Source organism: Sebastes umbrosus, chromosome 1, assembly GCF_015220745.1.
Source record: "Sebastes umbrosus isolate fSebUmb1 chromosome 1, fSebUmb1.pri, whole genome shotgun sequence".
NCBI lineage: Eukaryota > Metazoa > Chordata > Actinopteri > Perciformes > Sebastidae > Sebastes > Sebastes umbrosus.
Window position 1 is genome coordinate 39,890,642 of NC_051269.1, and position 21,783 is coordinate 39,912,424.

The 21,783-nt window shown below is 39.8% G+C and overlaps 1 protein-coding gene across 1 annotated transcript in view; it reads left to right on the plus strand.

The window, feature by feature from the left end:
- Positions 1-21,783, plus strand: part of LOC119496825 (contactin-4) — a 113,928-nt gene that overhangs the window by 79,530 nt on the left and 12,615 nt on the right. Inside the window, exons 10-20 of the mRNA XM_037784417.1 lie at positions 575-717; positions 1,525-1,654; positions 1,981-2,131; positions 10,182-10,309; positions 10,903-11,075; positions 13,594-13,711; positions 18,121-18,279; positions 19,758-19,907; positions 20,483-20,553; positions 20,951-21,185; positions 21,287-21,402. Of these exons, the coding sequence (XP_037640345.1) occupies positions 575-717; positions 1,525-1,654; positions 1,981-2,131; positions 10,182-10,309; positions 10,903-11,075; positions 13,594-13,711; positions 18,121-18,279; positions 19,758-19,907; positions 20,483-20,553; positions 20,951-21,185; positions 21,287-21,402 (1,574 nt within the window). The remainder of the gene's footprint in view (positions 1-574; positions 718-1,524; positions 1,655-1,980; positions 2,132-10,181; positions 10,310-10,902; positions 11,076-13,593; positions 13,712-18,120; positions 18,280-19,757; positions 19,908-20,482; positions 20,554-20,950; positions 21,186-21,286; positions 21,403-21,783) is intronic.

The window sequence follows — 21,783 nt, forward strand, 5'->3', positions numbered from 1 at the left end:
GATTAATAGATTTTTTTTTTCTCCAGTGGAGTTGAACTGCAATATAAATAAATGGAACTTTGGAATCTTGTTACTTCACTTTATCATAGTATTTGCAGCATAATACATTTTCTTTTCTGCTCTGAACTTGGTGATCTCCAATCCATGAACTGCACCTGCTGCACAATGCGCCTGCAGGTCAGAGCCAGGCACTGACTGGGTAATGAGCTGCTGCCACAGTAAATCAGGAGCTAATTACACGCAGAGTGCGAACGTAAATTGAATGAAACACGTAGTGCAAATTTGCCATGGCCTTTCATGTATGTAAATCTGACCCGGAACCACTCCATCAGTCGAATTGAGACAGACATTTACTTCACATTAAGAGCAAACACTCAGTTTAAAGGTGCTCTAAGCTGTTCACGCAGCCTTTAGGAGAAACAAAAAGTGGTAAAGGAATATATCATTGATAATTAAACTCATCTGTTCCTACTCATCACAAGGCAATCGGATATTGGTCAAACTAAATATATCTGCAATATAATTTTGACATTTTCTGTCGATAATATTCATATTCATTGGTATTTTTCCACAGATGTTGAAAATCTGCACTGGGTCCAGACACTGAAAGATGCTCATATGGCAATCGATGCTAATCTGCAGTGGGAATGTAAAGCCATCGGTAAGCCTCGGCCTACATACAAATGGTTGAAGAACGGTCAGGCGCTGACAGCAGAGGTAAGACACCACAAGTTACACTGAGATTTGATATTTAAAGGAAAAATGTTAGAAACTCATTGTGATTTTACACACAAAAAATTATTATTCTCTAAAACAATACTGCAAAGGTCTCCTTCAGAAGCAATTCAGTAACAAATCTAAACAAATGCCAACACGTTTTCCTCCCAACTCGTCACATACTGACACTTTGTCTGACCTTCTGCGTCACTTTTCGGTCGCCGTTAACACGTGCTGAATGTTGTGAATTAAACAAAAACACTTGTTTAGGATAGGCAACAAAACCACTTAAGTTAGGTTTAGGAAAAACAATATGGTTGGGCTTTAAATTACTACGTTTGTCCCGTGAAAATGTGACTTGGTGTTGTGAACACGGGACACGAACGAACAGCTGATTGTAAAGTGAAACGTAACGCACGGGACAAGACTAGCGGTCTCGATAAAAACCTTGTGTTTGTTGGACATGTTCACCTCCCCTCCCGCTTGTGCGTTTCTTTTGCTCTTTATGAGACGTCACTACATGCACTTTCCCTGAGCGTTTACTGTTGCCACGGAAGGGTTTACATTGTAGTTAATGGAAATACTGGTGCATCTCATACCACCGCGAAAGGGTGCCTTGTGCGACGGTAATCGAACGCCAACAGCCGTGACAAAGCTTCAGTATTTGACACCCTGGGAATGAGAACGAGCTGCTAATGCTGAATTGAAAACCTTGAGTGCAAAAGGATGATCCAAAAGTTTGAATTCATCTTGAAATAAACCAGTGAAGGGTGTTGTCAAACATGAAGCATCTGGTCTGATTTGCAGGGGAGGATCCATGTGGACGCTGGTAGACTGACCATATCCAGGATTAGCCTGTTGGACTCTGGGATGTATCAGTGTGTGGCAGAGAGCGAACACGGAGCTGTCTATGCCAGCGCTGAGCTCAAGGTTGTAGGTAAGCAGTTTGTTTGCCCTGTATTATTTACAATGAATTGAACCAGAGGCAAGGTAGAGATATACTGTTTGTACACTGTGTCAGTGGAATGAAAATACTTCCTATCTGGAAGTTAATAAATAAATAATAAGAGGCTGAAGCAGCTCCTCACTGAGCCATGGCCTCGCTCTTTCATTTCCATAATTATTTCATACAATAAGCCAGTCTGGTGGTGAAATATAATTTCCGTAATTGCCGCTGATGCACTTGACATTTTTGCTGATGCGCGGCTGTTTGCCCCTCCACAAAGCGAGACGAAATGGCCTTAACACGGGTCTGTTCCTCAGCCTCCCCACCGGACTTCACCCGGCGGCCCGTGAAGAAGTCCACCGTGATCCAGAGGGGGGGCGAGGTGGTCCTGGAGTGCCGCCCCCACGCTTCCCCGAGGGCCACAATCTCCTGGTGGAAAGGGGGCGAACTCCTGAAGGACAGCAAGAGGTAGGGTGTTGTATGCACCGCTGCTCATGCTACTGATGGCATCTGTTAAAGGGCTTGCTCATGTGGTCATTTTCATTTCTAGGACTCATTGTTATTAATGCCTCTGCTCAAGGGGACTCAGGGGGAAGTCAGTGTAGCATAACACAGCCTTGTTTTGTCCAAGAAAGTGTTTCTTTTTTTTCTTCTTTTAGAAAGACACCTTCTTCTCCACATAGAAAGTGATATTGGTTTTCTGTTGACATATTGTAGTTTTGTCTGAAGCCTTTTCACTGGATGTAAGAATGAGGCCATGACCCTCCACTCTATCAGTTTTTAAAGGCACAAGATAAAGAGTGCAATATGATTTAGCTGTTTGAAACTTCAAAGTGTCCCACAGCTTCACAGCTCTTCAAGTGCTGGATGTAGAAGCGAGATCCTGTAGGGACGCTCTCTGTGTGAAAAACCACAGAGAAAAACGATCTTACTTCATCCTTGAGCGAAACTCCACCCCGGGCTACATGACAGGCCACACCGTGTCATGATTTAAGGTCTGAGGCAACACCTACGAGCTAAAAGAAACAGTTTGCTGTTGCACTAGCAGAGACTAATACACACAATAACAACCAACAGAGTTCAAGCACAGTATGAGAGCTGCTGTCATTAAATGTTCGGTGGAAGGAGATGGGGGAGGTAAATGTTTGTGGAGGTTTCAGAAAAACAGGGGCTGAGTTGGGTAACTGCTACAAAGGTCTGGAAATTAAAGAGACTCAAACAGCGTCCAGAAAACTGTTCCGAAGTTGTCAACAATCAGTGAAAATCACTTTCCAGCGTGAGTCCACCTGCGGCACCGTGGGACTGAAGGCAGATCTGACCCTCTTAGAGATGCTCCGAACGAAAACTCTCACAGGTCCCACTGTTGATATCACTATTTTAGCTTAATGACATAATATTGCATCATTTAAGGTAATTTCGTGAGAGAAGGAAGGAAGGACAGTATCCCGGTGTTTCCCCTTTTAGACCATTGTTCAGTACGCCTGCACATCATCAGACACACGATTGAAAGCATTTCTCTTATGTAAAACACCGTCAGAAAGCCATGTCAGTCTCAAACCGTATAATTAACTTAATAGCATCAATTTTCTCTGAGAGCCTCGCTGCCTTGTTCTGTTCTGGCAGCAACTTTAGTGACTTTACAACAACTTCCCGCAGAGGAAGACTATGAAATAGAGAGGGCGAAGAGAACAATGTAGTCTGATTTCAGTCTTGTCTGAAACCTTTTCGACCAATTAGCTGTTCCAAAATGGGTAATTTAAAATGTGTATATGCATTGTTTCCCACAGAGTTAGATTCTATTTGTGGTGGTAGCTGACCACGGCTGTGTTCTAACTTTAACTTCTAACTAGACTTCTTACATGCTTGCTAATAACTTGTTTGAAGAGTTGGGTTTCCGAGACTGACAGCATTGCGTTAAGAACATAGAGAGGCTAATTTATCAGAGTTAACTTGACTTTTTTGCAGGGCAATATCACGATATATATCGTCAAAACGATATAAAATGTCTATTGTATGTATTTTTCTAAATTGTTTCTATTGTGATATACTGTAGGCTAGGCTTTTTTTCTATAGAATTTAACGTAAAACTTTTATGTTCATTTTGCACTCAAGTTCTTAAAGTGAGAAAAGACAGTACTTTTCAAGTATTAAATTCACACAGGAGTATACAAACTCTTTTTTATATATATATATATATATATATATAAAAAACATGCCATATTGTGATATATATCGTTATCAAGATATGAAATGACGTATACCGCGATAGAAAATTGTGGAAATATCGCCCAGCCCTAACTTGAATGCATCAGTTTTGGACAAATTTGTGAAGATATGATACCGACCTTTCGTGAGCTCCGGATTAATTCTATTCAGGAATTCGGCAAGCTGTCTTCTTCCCTGTGTTTCTCTGCAAAGCATGTGCGATAGTCAGTAGACCCCTTGCGATAGCAGAACGAACAGGAACGGGAGGGGTAGAGCGAGGGAAGATTGTCCACTAGTTACTTGATAGTGGATGGTGTTGTTCTCTCAGACGGATAGAAAAAAAAAGCTAAAATGGGTCCAAATGGGAAACACTGCTATAAAGTGATTTTCTTTCTTTATTACTAAGTTTAACAGAAAGTTTTATTTTTATGCCTTTAAATTTTGGTTGTCTGTCCATCCGTCCATCCGTCCATCCATACCGTTCTTGTGAACGTGATAGGGAACTTCTTCAAATTTGGCACAAACTTCCACTTGGACTCAGGGATGAACTGATTAGATTTTGGTGGTCAAAGGTCACTGTGACCTCACAAAACACGTTTTGGTCCATAACTCAATAATTAATATGCTAATTATAATAATTTCATACAAATGTCTAATAGGATAAACTGATGAAGTGATGCCATTTTGGACAGACATGGATGTAAACTGCAACTTGACTTGGAAGCAAACAACCAACAGTTGTTTTTAGTTGTATCCTGAGTTTGCTGAGTCGAAACATTTTTGTCCATTATTGCCAACCGAGAAGGTGCATCAAAAAAACAAGAATTCTGACATAACATTAAAATAGCCTGCAGTCAAAGGCGTCATCTATAGAATGCATGTGGAGCATCAGCAGTTAACATGTGTATTAATAGACAGATATGACAAGGCTGTAAATAGTAGCTCACAGCAGAACTACTGACTCTGTGTGAAATGTGCATGTGCAAAGTCATCAGCCTTAATTCTCAAGTGGATTTCTTCAGACTGCTGAGAACATTAAGTCAAAGAGCAGAAATTCTTTATCCAAAGGGAAGTTGTCCTCTTTTATGAAAAGTGTGAAACAAACGGAAATAAAACTCAAAAAGATACAGTTTGAAAAGGTGAACAAGTATGTACGCTACGCAGCCAAACAGGGTTAAGCTTATATTATTCCTTATAATACTAAGACTTGTAGCTCTTCACTGCAATACAAGAAGATCCTATTTCTGTATTTCCACGTCTTCTACGTGGATCATCAGCTGGTGAGGATGCATGCAGCCTCAGTCTTTTAGCATGATATGTAAGCAGCCATCAAGTGCATATTTAAGAACCTTATAGAGGGTATAAGTTTTAAAATGAGCCAGCAGGAAACATTAGAAAGTCAACCAGCTTAATAACAGCGGATGAAATTTGCTAGCGAAACAAACTGAAAGCTTGACTTTGCTTTAGTGGGTCTTAACAAACGGTCTATTCCCCTTTATTGTGGCCCATGTCATTGTTAACTACAAAGGTCAAAGGTCAAATTTATTATCCCGCAAGGGGAAATTCATACGGTCAAAAACGTCTCATAAAAAAAGAAAATGATGCCTCACTGGCTTCCCACCCACAAACATTCCCAATTATGTTTGATGGAACGTATGATCCGTGGTCGTGGGCACATATTTATTTTATAATGCAGTATTACAAAAGTGATTTTCATTAACCAGTATTTTTTTTACCATAAAGAATTTCACATATGTTATCATTTCACAAAAACAAATCTCCTCAAAACTTGCTGCATAGAATAGTTTTACTTAAAAAGTTATACTAACATCTGTATATTACTTTACTCTGTACTGTCCCCACATTAGATACACTGATATCAAATTAAAACTGTCCAATGACCCAAGCTTCTGACATTATAGCTGCTCTGATTGAAAAGCCCCGTCTCCTAAAAATTACGATCCCATACGACGAAACTGCTTACGTTTCAGGGGAAACATATTTTGTCGCGAGTTACATTTACAGTACGTTTGTAATGATAGACTGCGGTTATCCGTGAAAGTCCGCGTAGGGAGGAGGTCGGAGAGGTGGACGAGTCAGACAAACACGGGATTTCTCCCAGGAGACAGCTGTTTGTGTCCCGTGCGTAACTAAAAGTCAATATTCACTTATTTTAAGTTGTGTTTGTAGCTTAATTAATTTATAACGTAACAAACATGTCATTTTAAGGCAAATATAAGTTGTTTTTCTTTACTAAACCTAACCAAGTACTGTATTTTTGTTGCCAAAACATAAACAATACATTTTTGTATGGGTTCCATTTACTTTAACCATTAACCACTTATTTAAAACTATGACTATAATCCTGGAGAAAATATGTTTCCTTTGAAACGTAACTGAAAATGCACTTTAGTGGTATGGGAACATCATTTTGTAGGAGACAGGGTTGAACTGTTAACTTTTTTCAAGAGTGCGTAGTAGATTGGGGAGTCAGGGTCTCATTTGATAACTCTGGAGATCAAATGGGACTTTCCTCTTGTAGGATGCCCCCCTTATTCCACACAACGGAGTGTTCCTCTTCGGTTTAACCCATAAACCTAAAAGAACATTCTATACAAACTTCATACAAACTTCCAGCAATATTTTGCTGAACACAGTGACCTGATAGAACTAGTCTTTTGGCAATCAAACTCCGGACGTGATTTCTCTCAAAATTGAGTTGGGTATTTGAATCTATAGAGGGATGTTTCTACTGACTGCATACAATTTGTTTCACTATAGAAAAACTTTCAAATGGAAAAATCCTTGCCTTAAACAGCTGTATCCAGGGTGCAGGTTATTTCACTGAATCTCTTTCTTTAGTGCAAATACTTTTGATGAGCCTTAGGTAGGAATTCATTAATGCAAGTCTCCTATGTGAATACAGGAAGATAAACCTTAGTAGCTCACCTAAATTTTCTGGCAGGAATCCTTAGCAAAGTGTGCAATAATATTTTTTTAGTTAATACATTTTGATGCATAGATATGAGTGAATGATTAGAAACATGCACGAATCAAAAATGATCATTTCTGACTTTACATGGCTTCGGTTGGATATTAAAAAGGGATTTTTAAACAGTTAATTATACCTCACTCCACTAAAAACGCTCCTGTATTTTGTAAAGGCTATCCAATCTGTGGAAAACCACTAACCCGGGACTGATTTTCAGTAAAATGTCCTATTTCAGATCACAACAAAAACATCAGTACAGTGGTTTGAGAGTCAAATGTTCTCTATTTATCAAGGACCAAACTGTAGATGCTAAAAGATGCTGATTGCAGAAAAGACAAAGTGTCGTGACAATCTGATCAGGGTGATGTATTTCTTTAACACGGTGGCACATGCTGAGTCTAATTTTGTCGTTTTAATTTGCATGCTGGTTATGCATGCTAATCAAGTGTCAGATGAAGTGAAAAGTGTACGGCTGCTCTCGTGCTGTGTTTTTCCTTTCTCATTTTCCTTTGGGCTCTGGCTCAGATCAATATGTACAGACATATTTCCATATAGACTGTATGTAACTCACTGGACCTGCCTCAACATGTGACCATGTGGGATTGATTAGTTATCACGTTTTCCACGGCTTGGTCATGAGGAAAGGGGGAGAAAAAATTACCCAGGCATTACCCAGGCAGCGCACTTGGACAAGAATAGAAATTCACAGCATAACGGGAGTTTGTCTACAAAGCAGATAGTTCTGTTACGTTTCTATTTGTTTTGCAGCTGATTGCCCCTCAGGTCATGTTCTCAGCGCGCCTCCATCACTCAGCGTTTGATATTTTTGTCAATAAATCAGCGCAAAGCACCCTGTGTCAGACATGCTCTCTGGGTCTCGGCTCGGCCCAAGTGAATACATATTTATTCCAATGTGGAGCCAACGTGAAACTGTTTGATTTCTATGCTGGCTGCTCGCAGCATTTCTGTTTGATTTACTCGATCCAAAGGTCACAACAGGAGTGCATTATCGGCCTCATTTATGCATGTGTTTACATGCTTTCCAACTTGTCTGTGTAGAACCAAGGCGCCAAGATAACTGTTCCAGGCGAGAATGAGAAGTATTTACACTTACTTTTCTAAAATCCTGTTTTTGTCCCCCTTAATTTAATTCTTTCAGATTGATTTCTCTCTTTGAGTCTCTCTGAACAGTGTTTTATTGTCCTCCTGCTGTAGTCCAGATGAGAGTTTGATCTGAGTGGATAAAAATGTTGATACACACTTATCTGAGTCACCTTCAATTATCACCGTGCACTGAAAGCATTGAGCTTAATGAGGTGCTGCGAGCGCTTTCCAGACTTTTTAGCCCACAGTTTCACCACTCAGGCTACATACATACATGCTCTACTGCCCTACTTAATTGATGACTATTGACACTACTCAGGGCTGAAGTTTTTTGCGGGGGAGAAAGGACCCTTCATAATCGTAACACCAATTACGCATATGCTACCAAATGTACTCTTATTAGATGCCATTGGAACTATTTTTATTCTAAAACTTTTCAACCTAAATACTTCAGACCTGTTTCATAATGATAAACAGAAACACGTTTCAATTTGAATCATGTGAAGATAAGATGAGATAATCCTTTATTAGTCCCACAACGGGTGTTATTGAATGTTAGAACCACTTATATACCTTTTAAACAGAGGGTCATTTTATTCAAATTACATTTGGACTCAACTTGACAGCATTTATAGCCGACATTTCAAGTAATTGATCTTAAAAGTTTTCAGAAAAATGAACATGAAATGAACTAGCATAGTCCTCATAAATCCAGACGTTTAAACCTACCAGTCTAAAGCTGACTTCCAGTCAGTGCTTCAACTTAAAAATAATCATATCAGAGTTTCTATTGGCCCAAAGAAATGCAACGTGGTGGGAGTAATGGACACGATATACACCTGTTATATATGCCAGCACAATTTTATAATTAATCGTATATTATTTTGCTGACCCCCTGACAAAGTGCCCCGGACCCCACTTTGAGAATCACTGGTTTAGTGCATTAAAGAGGACATATTGTGCTCATTTCCAGGTTCATACTGTTTGCATTTTGGGTTTCTACTAGAACATGTTTACATGCTTTAATGTTCAAAAAACACATTATTTTTCTCTTACTGTCTGTCTGAATATACCTGTATTCACCCTCTGTCTGAAACGCTCCGTTTTAGGGAGTGTCTCTTTAAGACCCTCCTCCCAAAAAAAGCCCAGTCTGCGAGAAAAATATGATGCACCTTTAGGAAGGTAGTTCTCAAGCTGTGGGCGGTATATTCTCATGAGCCTGCATGTGATATAGGAAGGGGAGTCAAATCTGAATGGCTTGTTGAATCACATGTTTTCTGATCAAGACAGCCAACAACAAATTGACTGAGTCGTCTTATTTCACTTTATTTGTGGGTTGGTAGGAACTCCAGATACCCAAATGTATAAGCACAAGCACTGAGAAAGAGAGTTTTTCATGCTATGTCCCCTTTAACAATACAGAGGTTTAGAGGTTAACATTTTGTTTATGTGAATATATATATTATGTCTTTTTATATTTTCCCATTATTATAAAATCAGATTTAATTGGAAACATTTTTACTGGAGAATCTTACAACAAAGGGAAAAGTAGTTCATGAAAGTAAGTCACAAGCTGTTACAGCCAGAGAACAATGGGGTCAAAACTCCTTTGTGTAATTTGTTGTTGTAGTCACGTTTTCTTTCAAGCGCTCTCATCAGACTCCCACTTTATTCCTCCCACGAGACCAGCTTGACAAGATTTTTCAAGTGAGATGCTTCTCCAGTATATGTCTCCATGTTATTACTATTCAGAAATGGCTTACAGCGTGTTGATAGTATCTCCACGTGTTGGAGAGCGATAAGGCTGCAGGTAAAGATCCCATTCAAAATTACCTCTCTCCTCTCCAGTGCTGCTCTCGTCTTCCTATCCTATCGCCCTGCCCCGGCCCTGGTGGCCTGTTGTGTATCCAATTAATATGTGCATTTAAGCTACTGTGCTGTCAATATGATGATGACCCTACAGCAAATCTGTTCTGCTTCAGCTAAGATAATTGTTATCTTCTGAGGCGTGCAAATAGACTTTTGGAATAGATTCTGAAGCCTTCATTCAAAATAAAATGAAAAAGAAAAGCTTGAGAAATTACACCATATCTCCAGCCAGGAAGTAGTTTCTAATTTAATTCTTATCATCACTTTTCATTTAATTAACAACTAATGAATTGGGAACCAAATGAGAGAAGTCATGATGGGCTGTTTCAGCTTTGTCCCTCTCCTCAGACAGACTATCATGGAGGATGGGACTCTCCGTATCACCAACATCTCCAAATCTGATGGAGGCAGGTTCACATGTTTGGCCAGAAACCACTTTGGAACATCCAGCAGTGCAGGGACGCTGTTGGTGAAAGGTATTTCTTTATTTGTTCCTCTCTCCACAGGTTATCACTACTGTACCTTTTTTAAGCCACGGGTTTAAACTTTTGTTAAGGGAAAAAAATAGTAGCTCAAGCATGAAATTGATAATGAAATATATAGCCGTTTTATGTTCCCGCCGGTTTGACAGACGTATAAGTCATCCATGGTTTTGTCAGCTGTGAGTTATTGTGCATGTAGCGGAGTGGGGCAAACCACCGCCGTCTGTAGCTGTGACTGAGGAATATTTTGACACTAACATTTAATTTAAAAAGAGCTGCTGTAGCATTTTCAGATTTGGGGTTTTTAAATAATGATGATTATGGGGAGGGAGTTCTCTTTCTCCCTTTCTAGTTGACATTGTGATTGCAGTGTGTTTAATTATTCATTACTGAGTTATGAGAGGCATTCGCTTCCTAAGTGAAGTTATTTAAGGTCACTTAATTACACTGATAGAGCAGAATCTATCTCACTATTCTGGGCAAATTAAGCTTTATTACATTCTTCATTTTGCTGGATTTTATAGATATACCGTGCTATACGTGCAGTGACAAATAATTCTCCCTTTTGTCCTCCCGTAATGCCGTAGAGCCTACCAAGATCATAGTCCCACCTTTGAGTTTGGACGCCACCGTGGGACAGAGCGTTGTGCTGCCGTGCGAGGTGTCCAGTGATTCGTCCCCGAGTCCCATCTTCAAGTGGTTTTTCAACGGGAAAGCCATTGATTTCAGCCGGCAGGAGCACTTTGAGATGATTGGAGGGGTATGTATAATATGGGTGAACACTTGTTCTTTGGGATTTTAGGCAAAGAAAATCAGCGCCAAGAGTTTGACCGACATCGTTTTTTTTTAAAGCAAGAGCTGATATTGAAGCTCCTGAGAGCGGTGCTTTTCTGCCACTTCATATCTATGATAGTCTATGATATTCATATAAAAGAAGATCATAATATTTCAGTGTGCATTGAATTTTACTGAATGCTTCTCAACCATCTAATTCTTCATCAAAACCTGGATTAAAAATATATGAATTTAATGTAATACCAGGAGACCCACTGTAGCTATTCGATGACAGTGAAACATTAATGTTGTAATGACATCACAGAAAAACAGAGATGAATTGTCATCTTAAAGGAGTAGTTTGATATTTTTGGAAATGTGCTTATTTGCGTTTGATGAGAGATGATTAATACCATTCTCATTTCTGTGCATTAAAGGGGGATCTAATAGCAGAAATGGAATATAATATTCATAACTATGTTTTCATATAATCACCTGAAACTAAGAATCGTGTTTTCGTTAGCTTAGAATAAGCCGCTTTCAATAGCCCAGAACAGACAAACCAAACACTGGCTCTAGAGAGTGTTTTCATGTTTTTACTTTACCTGAAGGTCACCATAGTTCTCCGACATGCTTGTAGCTGCCGTCTGACTTCCGTTGCTCCTAAAGTAGTGTTATCATGGTAAGGATGACATCTGAGCGAGACGAATGGCGTTACCACGGTTTTGCACTCGGAGGCTCACGTTACCGCAGTCTTGGAAAGGGAGGAGAGAGCGGAAGGGTACTCACTTTTGGTTGCAATCTGCAACCACACCACTAGATGCCGCCAAAATCCTACACACTGTACCTTTCAGTGTGAAGCTGGGGCCAAGAGGCAGTTATAGCCTCGCTCAGCATAAAGACTGAAAGCAGGGGGAAACAGCTAGCCATGGCTTTCTCCAAAGTTCCAAATTAAAATTCATTAATTAAGACGTTATATCCCTTTGTGTTCTATCAGCACGAAAAGCAATGTAAAATGTCAATTTGTGGTTTTAGAGGGAGTTACGTGTGTCAAAAATACCCCTACACATTGTTGTGTACATAGAAAGCCCACATTATAGCCCACGTACAGTACGTTCACCCACAGCAGCGCATCAGGATATGCCGGAAAGTCACTGCACCTTGCTGTTTGCTAAGAAATAGTAGCGAATTGTTGTTTTTATGTTTACGGGTTAAACAAATGAGATATTAAAGGAATAGTTCGGCATTTTGGAAAATATGCTGATTTGCTTTGAAGAGTTGGGAGATGAGAAGATACCGCTCTCATGTCTGTCTGTTGCTAAAGCTAGCAGCCGGTTAGTATAGCACATATAAAGACTGTAAACACAGCTGTAAATACAGTAAGCCTGGCTCTGTCGAGAGGTAAAATCCATCTACCAGTACCTCTAAAGCTCACTAATTAACATGTTATATCATGTTTGTTTAATTTGTGCAAAAACACTAAGTGTAAAAACAACATTTGCAGACAGAGGGGTTATGTACCGGACTGTGTTTTGGCTCTTTGGTTTCTGTACAGATTAAACAAAGGAGATATAATGTGGTTATTAGTGAGCTGGATAGAGCCAGGCTGGCTGTTTCCCCATTTCTAGCATTTATGCTAAGCTCAGCTAAGCTGCTGCTGGCTAAAGCTTAATATTTAATGGACAAATATAAATGACAAACAGTTTCTTTAATTAGCAGAGGGGATAGTGAATTGCCTCCGTTCTTTATGATGAATGAATGACGGTATCAAAGCACCAAGGGAATAGTTGTTTTAGGGTTACCTTTAAGCGCACGTGTCTGAAACTGTGTACACTTTACTGAGAGATGTCAGCTGATATTACTGTGTGTTGTGTGTCTGAGGGAAAAAACCTGTAAACAGGGATGACATTTCTCCATCCCGCAGGTGATCTCACGATATGAGCAAATCAATCAATTTCCTCCCCGAACAAAAGAGCCAAAATGTTTGTAATTACAAGATTTACGCTCCCTCTGATCGAGCGCACCAGGCCCACTGAAGTCGCCGTACAGCTCTGACATTTCCACAGTGAACATAATCACAACAGCTGCTTAACTTCGCCTTCGCTTTTCACACAAAGGGACTGATTTCTGAATTGCTGTATTTTGCTGGAAAAAAAAAAAGTTTTGAAAGACATACGTGTGTGTGGGCGCAGAGCCATTCATTTGAGCCGTAAGGGTAACAACAAACAGCGATTCCAAAGGAAAAAACCAAACCAAACCAAGTCATTTTTGCGTAGCCTTCCTTACAATGCAAAGCTGAATTAATTTGTTTTGCTAGACTGTCATGTCATCTTTTCTTTCTTAGTAGTCCTGTGGTGAATTCACCCAAGATTCTTTTGTGGAGGATTTCCACAGAAATGTTATGTGTTCTGAGGATTTTCCATACTTCTGTTTTTGACTTTGCTACTTTTGGTGTTTTTCTCTTCCTCTGCGAGACTTTTATACGAATGTGTCTTTGTCATCAGGGATTTGCAGGTGACCTGATGGTGAGGAACATTCAGCTAAAGCATTCTGGGAAGTACGTGTGTATGGTACACACTGAAGTTGACACTGTCTCAGCAGCAGCAGACTTAATTGTCAGAGGTATGCCTCTTCCTGCTTGTCATTTTGTACGACTCCCTATGGAGGTTTTCAATACCTTGCGTGTGTTTCTTAACATTATGACACACACACACACACACATTTCACTGCTGTCAGATAAGAGCTGTATCACCAAGATGTCAGTTTTTGGAGAATTTCAGAGAAAAACAGCTTTAATAGACGCTCAGATTGACAACCAATGAACCTTTTGAAAATAATTATTCTGTTTTTAACCCATGGGCTCTATGATCATCACACTTAAAGAGATACAGGTAAGTTACCCCGAAAGCTTCAGGGCTATCCAGTGAGATCAGACACCAGCTTCATGCCAGAAAAAAAAAAAAACACTTTCTAAAGTAAGTTTTCAACCCCCATATATTCTGTGGAGGACATCTTTGATGTTGAGACGTGGGCACGTCTCAAATAACTTTACACACATATTTGAGGTTGATGTGCTAAGCAACAGCGATTCATTTCATTCAATGGTACCACGTGACTTTTGATGCGTCATTTTGGATTTTCAGTGTTCTTTTTAGTTTGTTAGCGAGTATAATGTGATCCTTTACTCAAAAAGGTTATAATTTACCTATTACTTGTTTAACATTAGTTATAGACCGGTGTTCGAAGTCGATTTTGATAAAACTAAAGTAGTCTAGTTGCCTAAATCTAACCAAGTAAGACAGAAGTTTATTTTGAAAAGACTGGAGCGAAAATTGATACGTGCATCACATGTTGCTCGACATTCGTAGGAAAACGCACTAAAAATAAGGAACAACTTTTCATAAGAAATCGTGCAAACCGTTGAATGATAATACATTGTCCCTTCTAGCATCCGTTTTGTATATGTCAGGGAAGGTGTGTCAGTTTCCGCTAGTTACATTTATAGTGTCTTTTCAAAACAATCTTCCAAAGTAGGTTTACAGATTGGCAGATTTAGTTTTTAGGTTTACTTACAGTACATGAGAACAAGATCGTGGTTTGGGTTGAAATAGGTATGCTTGTTACGTAACTGTAAAGTACAGAAGTTATGCAAAAAAAATACGGTAAAATAGGTCAATGTTGACTTTGTTTAACATGAGACACAAACAGCTGTCTCCTGGGTCAAAATCCTTTGTTTGTTTGACCTGTCCGACCTCTTCACCCACCCAACCTTTGCGGACTTATTTCTTAGTACTACATCAGTTGCTCTGAACATCTAAAAATGACTCGGATGGGTTTACGTTGGAGTTAGTTGAAAGCCCAGTGCGTCTCATACGGACGCTAAACGGTGCCTCGGTGTGTTGATATCAAACGCCGAGGGGAACTGACCATAAATGAATAAATCCTGATATGCATGAAGCATGTAACTTAAAGTTTCCCCCAGATGTTAAATCCATCAGATCTGTATGGAGGAGACTGTAACGTTCTTCACATAAATGAAACATACAGAAATTACTTATTTCCATCATGTTTTTTACTGTTTGAGGTTTGACTGGCTCTCTTTTAATCACGCCATCTTGTTGCGGTTTCTTATTCTGCAGTGGTTTAATGGCATCTGATTCACTCATTTTGAATGTTATCAGTCAATTGAATGGGCGTTATTAGCGCCGCGGTTATCACTATCGTTCTAATGCTTCAGATGGGCCAAACTGCACCTACCATGTTGTGAAAGTGAAAGTCTAACTTAATGTTGTTAATTGAAACAAAACTACTTGTTTAGGTTTAGGAAAAGATTGCGATTTGGGTTAAATTAAATACGCTTGTTACGTAAGGTAAAATAAATCAACGTAAACTTTTAGTTTCACACGGGAAATGCTCAGCGGTCTCTTTATATAAACGTCAACTGACTTCCTCCTTTGCTCCCGTCATCATTACTACGGCCACTAGAGGTCGGTGTCGTCTTCTTATACTCATATCGGTGCTCAACCATGTGAGTAGATGATAACTGCCTACTGAACCCACCAGTAGGTGTAGCAGGCCCTTTTAACCCATTATCTATGAGCCTGATAACGCCCATTCAATCGGCTGATAACATTCGAAGCAGGTGTCTGATTGGAGAAATGGCGCCACCAGCTGTTCATCTTGACTCCTAACATTCAGCAGTGGATGGAAAAGCACTTCTTCTGTAAATTCAGTGAAAGTTTGTGATGTTTTTCATATTTTTTTATGTTGATTCTAAAAATGCTTTCACACTTTACTTGTCAGATGGTGTGGTGTCATGATTATCTTCTCAGCACGGCTCGCAAGTTTTCTCCATTTTGTTTTAGCAAAGAGAAAAATAACAGCCTCTGATAGGGCACAGCGTTCTATCAGCACTAATGGGTTGATAAAATGCTTTAGCTTGTGTTCTAATCACAAAGACTATCCTGAAAGTGCGAGGTTGTGTGTGCCAAGACAACTTCCATAAACAAGGACACCTGCTGTTTTCATTCATGAAGCGCAGCGCACTACATTATGCTCCAAAAAGGTTATGGAATATAAATTGGAGGGGTGTCGTGATGAATTTGTATGTTCTCAGCCAGTCACACTAGTGGCCTGATCCCTTTTACTGTAAACTGTTGCCAATCACAGCCAGTCACCCGTGATTGAAATAGATAACCAAATGGAGAGGAAAATAACGCTGTTGTCTGGGAGGTTCAGATTGGCAAAGCATGACATCGAGAGTCGGCAGCCAAAATCAGACGATGCAGCTTTTACACGCGGATTGTATGTTTCTACGTGCATAATCTGAAACCAAGCATTGTTGATACCCAGTGATCTTCTTCCAGCAGCAGGTAGTCCCGCTGAGGGCTCAGCGCTACTTTTGCAGATTTGTGGGCTTAGCGGGGAAATCTCCCGTTCTGTTTGTTTGATGTTGCTGCTTTCCCTAATTTCAACGAGATCTCAATTGAAAATCCTGCCTTGTTTTTTTTCTAAATCCCTGATCATTAATGATCTCTGATGAATGGTTAGTTAGTTTGACAAGGAGAGCTTTTTCTTTTTTTCTTTCTTGGTGAAGGCAGATGCCTCTCCAGGAGAGAAATAGATCCTCTCACTTTACAATAGGCTCGTTTGACAAAGTAGACGAGATCAGGCGGCAGCAGCAGGGGGCGGTGACAAAAAGCTGCGGTAAAGTCGGACAGCTTCCAGCCGTTTGGAGCAGCCTTCAAAGAATTTACAGGAAGTCACAGAAAAAGTTACATCCTGTTAGATCCGATCTGTAGGCCACTTGTAGTTTTCAGACCACGTTGGGATTTATTTATATTTGTTTGTAAATATATGTGGAAATGTGCGTGTATCTAGCATTGGATTCTATCCTTTATTATTTATATGTCCGCCTTGTAAAGCACATAATGAGCACTCATTTTGATAAATGTTATGTATAGATAACCTTCATTATTATAATAATTATTATTATCAACCACACAAGTTATGTTTGTTAATAGATGAAACCTTCATTGCACAACATGAGACTAATACAATCTACTGTTAAATATTACAATTACAAAGAAAGTTTTTACATTTTAATACACGTGGTGTTTGCTGTCAAAACTCAGCTCTTTGATCATGCGCGAGCCAGGCGTTTCCCATAATGTGTTGGGTCTTGCAGTCGGCGGAGAACAACTGCGGCGCCTGGCTCTAAAGACTGCGGCCGCCTCGATCTGGTGAGGTTATCGTTGCCCACGTGTGCATGACGTCAGAGCAAGTCGGCATCAAGTCTTACACAAATCTAACCGGCAGGCCTTGCGCGGCGACCCCCTGTGATCGATTCTGTGCAGGCCTGGCTCATCACGAGCCTAATACTTCATGATTCACCTGAACATGATTTCTCTCATATAGTTTAACAATTGTATATTTTTTTTTATGACAAGATAAGTGATAATGTTATATCACAATTCAAGAGTGTTTATTTATTTATTTATTTATTATTATTTATTCATTCATTTATTTATTTATTTTTGTATTTATTGTGTGTTTTGTTTTGCTTTTTATCCTCATCAATACTCTCCTTGTTTTTATTCCTGTTATTATTTCCTTTATTCTTTATTTTCTTTTCTAATTTACTATAATTTTTACTTTTTCACTTTTAAATATATAGATATTGTAGGAATGATATACGTATGAACAAGATTGTACATTTATATTACCTGCACTCTTGCAATAAAGTATTAAAAAAAATAGAAGAGTGAGGATATTTTAAAATTTGAATTTAGTTGAACTTATTGTCGACTGTAAGTAAACTCATAGTGTAGATGGTCTGACCTCAGTGAACCGCACTACTCGCTGTATTGATTAGACTGGCGCTCCCAATAGGACCCATTATATATCTCCACTTGTTAGCTGAGTTATGAATCACTTCTGAGTCTGCCATGGCTAACCTGAAGTGACTCCATTTGATTTGGCTGCTGTTGAGCAGAGAGGCTGACGTCTGTCCTTGTTTCTGGGTGTTGCAGGACCTCCTGGTGCCCCGGAGGGCCTGGTAGTGAGTGACATTACCGACACCACTGTGCAACTGTCCTGGGGCTCTGGACATGACAACCACAGTCCTGTTACCATGTACATGCTACAGGCTAGGACCCCCTTCTCTATAGGCTGGCAGACTATGAGAACAGGTAACAGCTGCTTATTTTCAATTCATGGAAGTCAATACTGAGGATTTACACTGTACTATGTGAGTCTGTGGTCATAGGAAACTTACTGTCTCTCTCAGATGCAAATTCTTTCTGTTTAGTGACAAGTTTAACTGACAAAAATTAGCTACAATTATATTTCAGAAAATATCTGAGGTTTTTTATCGTAAATTTACATTAATCTAAAAAATTCAGATTTTTTTTCTCTGATTATTACCCCCCTCCCCCAGCTCCATTTGTTTTCTCACCTACAATGGCCCTAATACGCTGACCCTGATGACATCATAAAGTTTGTTTTCAAAGATTTTAAAAGTTCCCTTTAGCAACACAGAGGGCATTATGTATTATATATATTCACAGGTAGAGTAGTAGTCTTTGTTACATGTGATACAACTGATGTTCATGTGTAAAATCGGTGGAGTGCCCCTTTAAGTTTACGTTTTTTAAAAGACTTGTGACCAACATATGAACTAATTGGGACATTTTACAGTTGAAAAATCAACTTGCTGGTGCTCTCTGGTGGAAAAACAATGTTATGGATACACTACTATTCAGCAAACATCATTTGGGCATTTCAGTACTGCAATTTCCTGTTATCAGCTGATGACACAGATATATCTGAGATAAGCTACAGTAATTGGCCCGGCCAGTTTATCAGTCGAGCTCTTGTTCAAACAGTTAGGTGTGCTAGTTTGGAGGAAATCACATGACTGCCATGACCAAACCTTTTAAAAATAAATAAAACAAAAACAATGTGGTGCATACAAGTAAAAACATTTGAACATAAGTTTTTGTTTATTAGGTTTTGCATCAGCTACAGTAGCAGCAGTTAGAATCAGCAGTCCTGGTGTCCACACCAAATACAGAAACAGCAGTCAGAGGTCAATTACAGACACAATCAAGTATTTCAAATTAATGCAATCCACTTCTGTGAAACTAATAATATTCAGTTTTTTTAGACACTATGTCAAAGAGGCTTTTCAACTTAGACTGTAGTGAGTGGTGCTGCTGTGTTATTATGAAATGTATTTGTATTATTACAGGGGATAAGAGGGGATGAACAGAGTATTAGAAACATATGTATCACTAATCTCTGTTGATGAAGAGTGAAATGGCATTAGACGCCTATATTACAGCTTATTAACTGCATTTATGTCCTTTCTTTTTCTGATTATTTGTATCTTTTGTTCGCCTGTGTAGGTCTTTAAGTTGTTAATGCTTGGTTATATAAAGTCAGTATGAATATAGAAAGATATCAGCCTTCTCTTCATATTCCTTATACTCAATACTACTGTTATTGGAATAGTAGTAAGAGATTTACAAATGTCACCATTTCATTTGCATGTACTTCGCTGGTTTGTGAAATGTTTTTATTATATTTGTTGGAGACAAAATGTGAAATGTGCCAAAGTAAAACATAAAAAAACAACACATCTCAATTCTGAATTCTTTAATCCTAGTTCCTGATTCTGTGCCTGGACAGATGATGCATGCGACAGTGAAAGATTTGATCCCCTGGGTGGAGTATGAATTCAGGGTGGTGGCAATCAACAGTGTTGGTGTCGGCGAACCCAGCACGCCATCCAAACAGATTCGAACCAAAGCAGCAGGTATCCTCTCAATTTGTTGTCTGTTTTCGTAACAAATTCATAACCGTTTCCTTCAGTGCTCCCTGCGATGTTACTCATTTCAAAATCTGTTGTGCGTTTTCATGCCAATACTGTGATTACTCAGCCACATGCAAAAAGAATTGAATTACACTTTTAAATATTTAAGTATCAACAATGAGCTTGTGTATGTCAGCACACTTTAACGTGATTAATAGTTGCATCAACAGGAGAAAAATGTGACCTATCCGCACATGAGGCATCGACATGAAAGTGTCTATTCCGAGCTGAGTAATTCCATCCCGCTGGTTGAATCACAAGGGAACAAGTTTCCCGTTGTGCCTCACACATGGGGCTGACATACGGTGCTCAGCTAATAACGTCACCGTACGCGGGCGGTAATGCCGCTGTCATGTCAACAAGAAAAAAAAAAAACTTCTCTGCTGTGTGATTAACCTGTTTTATGTAAATAAGAAGACCTCATTCGAAGCTGTGTGGTTTATCAGAACCCTCTGCACCTGCCTAAGACATCAGTGTCCAAACGGAGGGATGATTAAGTTTCCTTTGTGCCTGTTTAGTTCCCAAGGTTGCACCAGTTAATGCGAGCGGCGGCGGAGGAGCTCGAGGAGAACTTGTCATCATGTGGGAGGTAAGAGGATCATGTGCATTTCTGAGTGGGCATTCATTGTGACCGAGCAGTCTTTGACGAGAATGGACTTCTGGCAGAGTTAGTGTGTCTGCAGTGGCCTGGCTTCAGTGAGATGACTTTTAATTAAAGGCAGAGCTTTTCTGATTTGCTGCCCTCCCCTCCCCCATCCCCCTGTTGTGTAAATCAAAAAAAAGATACGGAGCTAGTGCAAATTTCACACGTGTAAATCTAGAATTAGGTGACAACTTTACATTCTCTGGATGTGGTTCAAAGTGCAGAAAGATGCTGCATCGGTACCTTTGCTCAACAGACATAAAACTTTTTTACACCCCCCCTAATTCAATTTCTGCTCACAGTTGTTTGGGTCAAAGGCGTAACTTTTCTGTCCCTCTCTCAGCCAGTTCCAGAGGAACAGCAGAGCGGAGAGGACTTTGGATATGTCGTGGCTTTCCGCCCACATGGCAGCAGCACCTGGATCCAGACAGTGCTGGCATCGCCTGATGCATCGAGGTATATTTACAGGAACGACAGCATCGCGCCCCTGTCCCAGTTTGAAGTGAAAGTGGGAGTCTACAACAGCATGGGAGAGGGGCCGTTCGGCCGCGTCGTCACGGTGTTTTCTGCAGAAGAAGGTGAGCGCGTTCCCCTGTACACGCTGCAAATAAAGTTGATCATGCTCAAGAAATGTACCCTTAATTGCAAAAATGCATAATTCATGATCTATTCTATTTAGAGCCCTCTGAGGCGCCATCGAGAGTTTGGGCCCGCGCTGTGTCAGCCTCTGAGATCGAAGTGTACTGGGAACCAATTCCCCCCGGGTCCAGCAGCGAGAAGATCATCGCATACGAGGTATGAAAAAGAAAAAGTTGAAATAATAGTGCCACAAGGAATATTCAAACAAGGAGTAGACATTAATCCCAGAATGACTGACAGTACAATAAGCTGGTGTTCATTTGAATAGAACCGCCGGTGGCGACAACGTGGAAATATTCTGACACTGAAATACTGCAAGTGTTGGAGCGGCAGATTTTTCACGGGCTAATCTAAGGGATGAAGAGAGGTCTGTTGGCAGCTGTTCCAGTCTCAAAAAAACCTCAATACTAAGGCTGTCTGAGAGCTTCTATTCCCGATAATAAATAAATAAATGAAAGTGTGAACATCATACATCACTATCCTGTACAACAAACACTCTCCTGGGACTTGGCTGTGGAAAACCTGGATAAAAATAAC